The 12203-nt window shown below is 36.4% G+C and overlaps 1 protein-coding gene across 2 annotated transcripts in view; it reads right to left on the reverse strand.

Annotated features, from left to right (window-relative positions):
* CNTN3 (contactin 3) overlaps positions 1-12203 on the reverse strand; it is a 332828-nt gene that overhangs the window by 89013 nt on the left and 231612 nt on the right. For both annotated transcript variants that reach the window (XM_064361917.1, XM_012477072.2), the window contains 3 exons: positions 9412-9548; positions 8312-8441; positions 5426-5576 (listed from right to left, as the gene is read on the reverse strand). In XM_064361917.1, coding sequence (XP_064217987.1) covers positions 5426-5576; positions 8312-8441; positions 9412-9548 — 418 coding nt within the window. The remainder of the gene's footprint in view (positions 1-5425; positions 5577-8311; positions 8442-9411; positions 9549-12203) is intronic.

Here is a 12203-nt window from a genome sequence, read left to right on the forward strand (position 1 = left end):
ACAGGTCTTGATGTAACATTTTCTCAAACTCCTCAAGGCTTCTCTTCATTCCCACTGCCATTTCTTTAGTTCAGGCTGAACACTGTTTTGCTCAGATTGGTGGACTGCTACTAACAAGGGATCTTGCCTTCAGTCCTGATACCACTTCAACCCATCTGCTGGTACCAGTGGTCCTTTTTTTCTTTTGTTTTTTGAGACAAATTCTTACTCTGTCGCCCAGGCTGGAGTGCAGTGGCAAGATCTCAGTTCACTGCAACCTCCACCTCCTGGGTTCAAGCAATTCTCATGCCTCAGTCTCCCTAGTAGCTGTGATTACAGACATGTGCCACCATGCCCAGATAATTTCTGTATTTTTAGAAGAGATGGGTTTTCACCAAGTTGCACAGGCTGGTTTCAAACTCCTGGCCTCAAGTGATCCACCTGCCTTGGCCTCCCAAAGTGCTGGGATTACCAGCATGAATCACCGCACCCTGCTGGTCCTCTTTCTGTACCTCTTCTACTTTTATTTTATTTTGTTGCCTTCCAGTGCTTGTGGAACAAAGCCGAAACTCCTTAATTTGGTGTACACTGTCACTGACAATAAGACCCCTGCTTACCTCTACTGCCCAATTCTCTCTGCACACTCCCCACTATGGCACCTTATAATGGAGGTCCACTGAACAATCAGTTACTCAAGTACCTGCTATGCTCTGAATATATCCCTCCAAAATTTCATGGTGAAAGCTCATGCTCACTGAGATGGTATTAAGAAGGTAGGGGGCTTTGGAAAAGGATTAAGGAATAGGGGCATAATATCAGTGCCCTTATCAAAGAGGTTAAATGGAGCTGCCTCACCCCTTCTACCATGTGAGGATGTAGCAACAAGGCCCCATCTATGCAGCAGAGAGTAAGCCCTCACTAGACTGGTGCCTTGATCTTAGTCTTCCCAGACTCCAGAACTGTGAGCAACAAACTTCTGTTATTTATAAATTATCCAGTCTAGTATTTTATTATAGCAGCCTGAATGAACCAAGGCAGTACCCAAGCCATGACTGGCCTCTGTGCCTTTGCACATGCTGTTCCTTCTGCCTAGAACACTTCTCCGGCGAAAATCCAGGTCATCTTTCAAGTAGTGCTGCAGACATCGCTTTATCCAGAAAACTTGTCCTGATCCCTAATTTGAAGATACAGCCTTCCCAGGTGATCCCTGAACATCTTGTACTTTGCCAATTGAGTTTTATTGTACCTGCCCTGTTACCTTTCTGTATACCCTGAAAAGTTACAAACAATGGCATAGATGTTATCTGATAAATAACAAATACCTCGTGCCTAGCATATAGTTAGGTATTTAAGGTTTTTTCCAAATGTGAATTTAACTGTGAGAGCCCAGGAATCACTTTTTTCAGGATAAGCCTTTGTTATATATTCAGAGCAGCTTTTTGAAGACCTATTGGGCAGTAATCCATTTACTACCCTAGCTTGAAATGATCTCTGTACTTGAAAGAAACAACTCTAATTTCTTCAAAACAATTCTGTAATTTAGATGCCTCACTGACCTATATCCACATTATCATGGCTGATTCATAATTGCAAAGCTGTTATTGTGCTGATATAAAAATTTACAAACCAGGTACATTATGATTATTCAAATATATTATATGATTTACATAGCAGGCACATTTATCAGTTTATCCAATTCTTTAAAAAAGTATTTAAACCTTTGATTGTTTTCTGATTTAGACCTTGAATGATACATATATAGAATATTGACTTAATCAAAATGTATTGCCAGTGGCCCCTGTGTTAGGCCAAAGAAAGCTTTCATCGTAAGTTTCCTATCTGACAAGCCAAAATTAACCTACTGAAAAAAAAAGAAACTAAAAAAAAAAAAAATTTCAAATTTTGTCAAAAATATCCCATCAAAAATTTTGTCTTCTATTCTTGAATGCACCAATGAATTCATTTGTCCTTCAAATAAGATTGAATCTGCATTTTTAAAGTTGTAACAGTTCATGATCTAACAACCACAATAAATCTACCATTTAACGTGTTTTTCTGAGACCAAGTCAAGAGGGATAGATATGGGGCTTTCGTTGCCAAGTGATGACTGCAGCTGCTCTGATTTCCCATGAACTTGGAGAAGGTTCAAGTCTGCAACTTGTTCAATAATTGCTTCTAGCAGGCTTCTCCCTAAGCATCAAGGCCCTGGCTCATCAGTGTTTTCTGCTGTCCAAAAAGATAAAAACAAAATTCAAACCACAGATCTAGGGAGGATTGGAACACTATGGACCCTCTTTTAAATATGTTCGCTCTTTCTAAGGATATCTTCATATACGAAAGCTTATGATCTATAGGGGAAATGTTAGAAATATATCATACAAAGCAGAGTGTCAGCAGGTTTGAAAGGGACAGAGAACTACCTTTTATTACCATGAGACACTGCCGGGTTAGCAATTATTTTCCTCTCTCTCCTTAAAAACACATTCCTAATTTTTTTATTGGGCTCATTCCCATCCAGAAAAAAGAAATCTATATTTTCCAGTTTTTCCTGCAGCTAAGTGTGGCCAGGGAATGAATTTCTGATTAGTATGGCATAAGGAAGAGTATTGTATGCGACTTCTGGGAAGACTCTTACAGGGAAGGAAGTGTATTCTTATTTCTATCTTCCTCCTTGCTGTTGCCTGGGATGTCGCTGGGAGGCTGGCTCCTAAACAGCAGTTTTGGTTCATGAGTTGAGGGTGATAGGGCAGCAAGACAGCAGGGCCTGCATCTCTGCTGAATGGAGGGTGTAGTCAGCCTTGATTGTCAGCCTTCACAGTGACCAATCAACCAATGAATGGCCAACCAACAAACAAAACATTTTTCAGCCACTTTCACTTTCAAATTTTATTTATAACATGATCTTATTCTTATAGATCAGTATATGTATATGTACAAATATCAGGCCAAATCCTTATTTTACAGTGACTATGTCAGGAAGGAAATATAATCTCTGTATTATGGAAGTGGAAATGGAGTTTCAGAGGTATTACATAGCTGATCTAATGACACTAAAGTTTTGTGTTCAAAAATCTTTGAACACAAAAGTGTCAGCAGTTCTAAAGAAAGAGTTAACTTCCAGCATAAAGTTAAATAGTTTGTGCTACAAATCTATGTTTGTATTAAGAACAGGTTAAAGTATTAAGCGGCTAAATCAGAAATTCCAGGTTAGATTCTAGAACTTATATATTTTCTCCAGCACCATCACTATACAATATGGGGATAAATCTCTCCTTATGTATCTCTAGCTAAGTTTCTTAATCCTTTTATCCCCTTTATAAATTAAGATTAAAAGCCTCTACCTACTATATTTACTACTGTGAGTATAAGTTGATTTAGTGTTGCACAAACCATTGATGTCCATGGGAAATAATCCCTGTTTAAGTCATGTATATTATTGAATCAATTAAAAAATTTGTGAACACAAAAATGTCAGCAGTTTCATATGAAGAGTTAACTTTCAGCAAAGCCAAAATTAACCAGTTTGTGCTACAAGCCTGTAGTTGTTTAAACTAGTTTACAAAATCATACTCCAAATCACTAATTAACCTCCTGTTCCACAAATCTATTCTGTGCAGCCTAGCATTTGGTTGGATTGTGTCGAACCACTCAGTTCACAATTTTATCTTGTTGTCTTGCTGTGACTGCCTTTTAATGAAGGTATCTTTGGTTAAATACTGGAGGAACTGCAGATTGTGCTGTTGTAACCAACTAGTCTAAATACCTTTGGGCCTATAATCTAAAAGCTGTTCAACCTGGTCATGTGCAATCTGACACTGTGATTTTAGAAAAGCAAATCCACATTTCTTGGCCTAAGGTTTTATTGTTTGTTTGTTTTCTTTCATTTCCAAAGTAATAATTTGGACTCTATGACTTCAATGACTGAGACCACCTCAAAGATTCTGGGCTCCCTGTACAAAATGTGGCACTGATAAAGCTTAGTGGTTATGTCCTAGAGTCAAACAGAATGGCTCCTGATCCTGGCTATGTGACTTCCGGCAAATTAATTCCATCAGATTTCTGTTTTCTCATTAGCTGCAGAAATATTTAAAGGTGACAATTCACGTATGACCACAAACCTGATTACCTAAAATAACATAAATTTGTTCTCTTACAGTTCTGGAAGTCAGAAGTCCAGTATAGGTCTCACTGGGCTAAAATCAAGATTCAGAAGTGCTGTGTTCCTTCTGAATCTGGAATCATTTTGTGATCATTCAAGTTGCTGGTCGAATTCGGCCTCTTGGGGTCAAGGAACTTCGGTCTCTATTTCCTTTCCTGCTGGCCCCTTTCCCCATCTTCAAAGCCAGCAATGATCATTAGGGTCTCTTTCAGGCTTCAGGTCTGTCCTACCTCTTCGGTGATTATCACAGCTCTCTGACCAATCCTTCTGCCTTCCTCTTCCTCTCTTAAGGGCTCAGGTGATTACTTTGGGCCTACCCAGATACTCCAGGACAATCTCCTTATTTTAAAGTCAACTGATATGATTTTAGTTCCATCTTTAATTCTACCTTCAAATTTAATTACCTTTTGCCATGTAATATAACATAGTAACAGGTTTCCAGGACAAGGAGAGGGATGCTTTGGGGCCAATTATTCTGCTTATCATAAGCTCTGAGCATAATTCCTGGCAATAAATAAACAATTGTAGTAATAAACAAATAAACAGTAAATTTATAATAGATAAGCATTAGTAATAGCCGAAACCTATGCTTATTTTTCTGGCAGGTGTTTACCTAAGTACTTTATTAATATTAATGTACTTCATCCACATAACAATTCTTGACATTAGGCACGAACTACTACCATTCCCACTAACAAATAAGGGAATGAGGCACAGAAAGATTAGGTTACAGCATTGAGCATGTAAAGGAAAAAATGAAGATTTGAATTCAGGTTGTCTAGCTCCAGAATTTGTGCTTTTCACTAAGCCCATCCTGCTTCTTCATCTCAATGTTATAATTAAACCTTGAAACCAGGGAAGCCTTTGCTTAAACTAAGTAGTGTTATATTATTTGAGTACAAAATTACAGCAATATTTATATTTTTTTGGCATGTGCTGTCATATTATCACCTTCTCTTCTTTGTCCTGGGATGTGGGCCTGCATGTGGGACTAACATTCCTTCATCATTCTGGTTGAGTCTTCCCAGGGATTCAGGAAGAAAATTCTTGTTAAAAGAAAGTATTCTATGTTGGAAGAACTTAGATATATTTTCTATGTTTTGATTTCAAAAAACTGAATACTCTTAGAAAGGTATTAAAGAACAAAAATACTACTATTTTAGTTCTTAAAAATCTCACATGCTACTGAAATGCTATTTTGTTTTATTTTATATTTAAAACCTACTTTGACATCAATGTGAAAAGTGAGAGGAAAATAAATGACCACCTTTCTGGACATCAGAATACCTTTCATGCTCCTGCACGTTCATATCCCCCTTCTTCCAGAAAGAGCGTGCCCTTGGGGAGGCTCTGGGTTTACAATCCAAGCTGACCAAACTGCCCACCTGCACCTGAACCAACTTCTTCATTGGATTCTTTGAAAAATCCGGAGCAGAAGCTGAAAAGCAAGAAAGGAGAGGAGAAGTGGAATCATTTAAAAAATTTCATGTCCATTTCAAAGGTCCGTTTTAAAAGTCTGCTTTACATTCAGGGTGTCAGTGCTTGATTTACCTGACTTACTGTGTGCCACACACAGGATAATTCATGCTATTATATTTTCTAGCAAGTCTAATTCATGAGATATTTACTTAATACAGAAATTTTTAGTTTATGGTGAAGATTTAAAGTAGCTCAATCATGTGTTTATTAAATGAAAGGAAAACATTCAGTATAGAATGTTTTTAAAAGTTAGTTCCATAAAGACAGGAACAGCGTTGTCTCTCTTGCTAACCTTTAGGACACAGCACTTGGTACAGTACCTGGCACTCAACAAAGCTCAGCAAAGGCTTTGAGAACAGCGGCTAAGCACTGAATTAATATTCTGATACATATGCATGTATCAAGTTCTATGATAAAATGTTCATATTGTTAGGGTGAACTTCCAAACTGGGGAAAAATAATATTATGCACATATTATTTTAAATGCTATATTACATGAAATATAGTAATGGGTAGAAAATATTACAGTTGCTAATAATTCATGGGATATTAATCCTGAAACAACACCTGAATATTTAAGATACATAATACTGTATCATTTGAATAAAATAATACGTTAATTAAAAAAAAATCACTCTTCCTTTTACTGCAAATGTGAAAAATGTTAAAAACCTGGCACATTTCCCAAATAGCTAATGCATTGTCAAATGGCAAATCTCAGTGAATATAATTTATTTGATTAGTGGAGATCTTAGAGTGAATCATATTATGTAACTATGTATGTGATTGTGGTAAAGAAAACATGGTATCCAGAGGTTGTTGGCCTTAAAATTAAGATCCTGGCCTGGCACGGTGGCTCATGCCTGTAATCCCAGCACTTTGGGAGGCTGAGGCGGGTGGATCACAAGGTCAAGAGATCGAGATCATCCTGGCCAACATAGTGAAACTCTGTCTTTACTAAAAGTATATTTAAAAAAAAATTAGCTGGGTGTGGTGGTGCATGCCTGTAGTTCCAGCTACTTGAGAGGCTGGGGCAGGAGAATCACCTGAACCCAGGAGGCGGAGGTTGCAGTGAGCCGAGATCATGCCACTGCATTCTAGCCTGGCGACAGAGCGAAACCCTGTCTCAAAAATACAAAAACAAACAAACAAACATTAAGATCCTAAAAGAGTGATTTTTGTTAAAACAAAAACCTTGTTTATATTTGAATACAATCTTTTGTTTACACATCTCGTATTTTTTCATACACAACAATCCCACACAGCACATTGAGTAGATATATATCCATTTTAAAGATGGATAAAGTATGGCTCATCAGGTTAATTTATTATAACAGAATTGCGGTCTGTCAAGTTAAGACTTACATGCAAACCCCACCCTCTTTTTGTCATAATATGCTACTTCTCTGTCATGGATAACAGCAGCCAGATTTCATCTGACCATCCATCCAGGCATCAGTCCTCCTGGTACAGATGATGCATTTCTAACTCCAGGCACCAGAGATGAGAGAGCTACTTCCCATTAAAGCAGGGTTTCTCACCCTTGACATATAACATTTTGGCCTGGATAATTATTTGTTGGGAGAAGTTATTTTGTGCACTGTGGGATATTTAGCAGCCTCTCTGTCCTTCGCCCACAAGATGCTAATATCACACACCAGTCCTCTACCTCCCCACACCAACCAAAAATATCTCCAAACATTTCTAAATTTCCCTCAGGGTAAAATTGTCCCTGGTTGAGAAACACTGACTTAAATCATGCAGGACCTTATAACTTGCTGACCTCATGGATTGCTTCAGGAACAAGTATCAATCCAAATCAGGCTATATGGGGCCAATGACATGCAGCACTTTGACTTCTCATCGAGCAGGCAAGACAGCCATCTTTCTTCCACTGGAATGACTGTGGTAATACATTTGTTTTGTTGCGAAACATCATATAGAGCCTGATAATGGTGATGATATTTGAACGTTGGACCAAACTATGCTGAAATCTAAATTCTCTATTTTAATAAGATAGACTGATGAGCAAGCCCTCCGGTTCCTCCTTCCTTCCTCCCTCCTTTCCTTCCATTCATTTATGCTATGCTACACTATGCCATGGCATTTTGGTTAGATTTTCAATCATTTGCAATGTAAATGTTCTTCTGGACAATTGCTTTAAACATAATAAAACATTTTCCTTTTCTCCTATACCTAAAACGAGAGGAAGATCAACTACAATTTCAAGCAGTGGAGGTTTGGATAATGAAAGCCTCAATATGTCCAATGTGTCATGCTTCTAGCACAGCCACTAAAGATAAAAGTAACTCCTTTTGAATCAAACATGATTGATTCAAATTTTGGTATTTGCTATTATGGACTGGGAACAGAGAACACCAAAATCACTTATTCTCTTAAAAGGCTTTGCTTAGTTGGTAATATTGGAGGTGGATAAGAATATCTTAGGCCAATGCTTCCTTCCTACTGTTGATTTACTTAACCCTTGGTCCCTAATTCTGGCCATAATCGCCATTTTTCCTTAGAAAGTGTTAAAAGGTATGCCATGATTAGAAACTGAATGATCATGTTGTAATATTGTAGATATTATTAGATGTAGGAACCTAATACGAAAAGTAAATATTACTGCTACTAGAAACAATGAAGGATTTAAGAAAAAAACATTAAGAGATGAACAGAGAAAGTCAGTCTTACCAACAACTTTGAGCTCAGCACTGGAATAGACGAGCCCATGTTTGTTTTCTGCTATGCACTGGAACATGCCAGAATCAGTCACACTTAGGTTTGATATTGTAAGGGCACCATTTTCTATTTGTATTCTCTCCTAGATGATAACAAAAATGTTTTGCATATAAACAAATGTAACATTTTAGAATAAAAGTGAACTGACTATCATTTCACTCATACACAAACTTCCTGCATTTTTCTGAGAATATTAGACAGGCTGGCCTGAAATTTTACTTTTCCCTTATTTTAAATGTGAAAGACTAATTTACATAATAGCTACATATTAGAAATATGAATTAATATCCTTCAGTCCAAAAGTAGATTACAATACAGATAACAAAGCAAGAGGTAAAATATGCAACCATTTCACTTTTTCCTACAGTTAAATTTTCTTAAAAATGAACCATGACTTTAAAAAATGTACCATGAGGTTGATTTTTATCCCGTCAGTTGGAAATGTTTTCACTAAGTTTTTTTCAAATCATGCAAGTTAAAAATACTATAAAATCTGTGGACTAGAAAGGTTTCTGGGAAACACATATATTTACCAGAGTTTCTAGGTAATATGAAAGGTTAGGTATAGAAATTGAAGAAACATAATTGACTTAGTATACAACAAAAAGCGCAAAAATTACATGGCTTGAGAAGGAGAGTGATGGAGAAAATAAGTGCTTAGGTAACAAGGTAACCAAGTAATAGACACATTCATTCTCCAAAGGCCATACGGAGTTGTCAAACAGGAAAAGGAAATTACATCCTAAATTTGATTAAAGTAAGGCCTCCTCTAATTTCAATACCAAAAAACAGTAGATTATTTTACAGACTAAATTCACACCATGACTTCTTCCCAGTGAAATGCGATGCTGAAAAGCTCTTCTCACTGGCAGAATGGGTACTTGATTTGATATTTTTTCCTCCTGTACCACTGCTTAGAAGCAATGAAAAGTGTGCAAACTCAACAGTTTATTTTGGTACTGGGTACTAAAGAAAGCATTTACTGAACAGAAAGTGAGGAAAGGGTGGATTTACCAGGCATCTAAATCTATTTTAGATCCATGTTCCTTTACCTCTAGCACTAGGGCTGCTCCATTTTTCAGCCATCGGTAGGAGGGCTTGGGCTTGCCACTCGCCCTGCATTCCCAATAAAGATTGTCCTCCACGGCTATTTCCACATCCTTTATGAGTTGAACCCAATGCGGCTTTGCTTCAGTGAAAGAAAAAGAAGGCGAAGAAAAGAAATTTAAAACACCCAGCAAATAAAATATATTTATTATTTTATTATCTTATCTGGATTAATACAAATGAACATGACTGTGAGTAAGAGATTAAAGTGAGAACAGAGGCTAGAATTATATTTAGCTCACTAAGTATCTACTCACTGGATATATGAAACGTTTCTACATTTGAGGATGAATGTTGCAATCTGTTGTTTCCTAAGGCAAATTAATTATGCTTTCTCTATTTTCAAAATTCTGAGCACTTTATTATATTCTTTAGATATCTATTAGTACACAGTAACACAGGTACAGAAACCGATTTTGTTTTCCAAGTGTATTTTTGATTCATGAGATCACAACTGATGATAACTTAATAAGTGAATGACAGCACACATTGCTCTTAATTATGAACTAAAAATTAACATTCATAGAAGAGAAACGTCTATAGCTGACAAAAAGATATTTTCTACAAGTTAGAAATAACTTAATTAAATACAAATCAGTGAGCATCTTAGGAACTTCTGAGTGAATTAAAATCAAAGCAGAAAAAGATGGATAAGTTGGTTCAACTTGAATCATGTGATTTTTTGCCAGAAAAAAGAAGTAACTGATGCAACTTTAAATTATGTATGCAAATCAGTTCGATCAAGTGGATTTATCATTTTCAACTTATGCTTTAATGCTTTAGAGGGTATTTGGAAAATTCTTTTTACAGATGAAAGCATTGTACCACTTACAATGAAAGTCACTTACTATACCACAGTATATCCAGCCAAGTCTCAGCTTGTGTTTTAAATGCAAAACTGGGAGGTGAGACGTCTTACTGGTTTCACATTGCATTATGCATGTGATGTGTACTGTGGGATTCACATTTGCATCCTCCATATGGAGAAACAGTTTATCTATTTCTATTTAATTGCAACCATGGGAAGATTTGTCTTTCCATTTCTAGCTCATAAAATTGCATTTTTATAAATGAAATTGAAATTAAAATTGGCTATTTAGCTTTTATAGAAAATGTACAGGTCTAAGTTTTATTTTTGTGTGTGTGTATGTATGTATATGTGTGTGTGTATATACACACACACACACACACACTACTGGGCAAGTAGTATATATATATAATCTGTTGACTAGAAAGATTTCTGGGAAACACATATATTTACCAGAGTTTCTAGGTAGTATGAAAGGTTAGGTATGGAAATTGAAGAAACATAATTGACTTAGTATACCAAAAATGGGCAAAAATTACATGGCTTGAGAAGGAGAGTAGTGTGTGTGTGTGTGTGTGTGTGTGTGTGTGTATATATATACACACACAGACACTATATATACATATGCCATATATATATACACACACACACACATATATATATGCAATATATATACATACTACTTGCCCAGGATGAAGTATAGTTCAGTACTAAATCAATTCTCTCTATATTAAAACATATTTTCTTCTTTTTTCAGGAATGATCAGCCTGAGATAGAACATGACCGTGAATAAACTCACACATCAACCTCTGATCGAGGCCCGAATTTCTAAAAAAAAAAAAAAAAAACCCAAAAGCTTCCCATAGTAATACTCTTCTTCTCCAAATGGGAGGATAATTTGCTGGACTAAAAAATCCCGAAATTATTAACTGCCACATCAATTGTGATTTCTTCTCTTATTCTATCATAAGAGATGCAAATATTCTATAGAGTATTTTTCACATGAAATATTAGAGCAGATAACCAGAGAACTGCATGGCATCTACTTAATATACTAATGTTAAACTGAAATTGTAAGGCAACTTTCATGAAATGCTTTATGCCATTAATTTCTGATTTATTTTTCAGGTATGTATCATATTACCTATACAAGGGACTACAGCAACAGTCTACCTCTTTTACTAAATATAGCAGACACTGTTAGTTTTCTATTGTGCATTCATTTCCTCTCTTCTTTATTCCTAAAATAACCCCAATTTTTCATTCATTGATCCAATCTTCCATCACCTTAAATTGTCTATAGAAAAGTGACATTATTCTCTGTTACAAAGTGAAACTCTTAATTGTCTAGTCCAATTTCTCCTTGCCAGTATTTGGTTTAGGAATGAACATATAGCCAGTGAGGTTTGGGGAGGGGACTTCTAGATGCTTTGGAAAAAGAAAGGATGAATAATAGCTGCTTTGCTAGTCACTGCTGGCAGCGATTTTGTGATCATAATGGAAACTAACATGCAGAAAAAGGAAAACAAAAAATAGACAAGGGCAGAGAAAGAAATCACAAAGAAACTGGGCCATGGCCTGATGATAAGGTAATTAAATGACAATTTGGCTTTGGATTTCCTCATCATATGAAGCATACAACTGCTTATTATTTATACAGGGTTTCTGTTACATAGAACTAAAAACATATTTACTGAAACATTAATACAGTTGGAATATTCTGTGTGTTCCCATAATGGTCACTGGTTATCCTGGATGAGGCAGTGGTTGAGTAGAAAGAAGGAAACAAGCTAGAGTATGAGAAAAGATTACTTGCTTTGTCAAGACCTTAGAGCTGTACAGCCACACGGGTTAAGTACTTCCTCCCTCACCTCCATTTCCTTGGAATCCTAGGAACTCCAAGACTTAGAAACCTGGGTAACTTGTGT

This window comes from Aotus nancymaae, unplaced genomic scaffold (genome assembly GCF_030222135.1).
Source record: "Aotus nancymaae isolate 86718 unplaced genomic scaffold, 86718_ANA_hifiasm-v0.15.2.pri h1tg000046l, whole genome shotgun sequence".
Classification (NCBI taxonomy): domain Eukaryota; kingdom Metazoa; phylum Chordata; class Mammalia; order Primates; family Aotidae; genus Aotus; species Aotus nancymaae.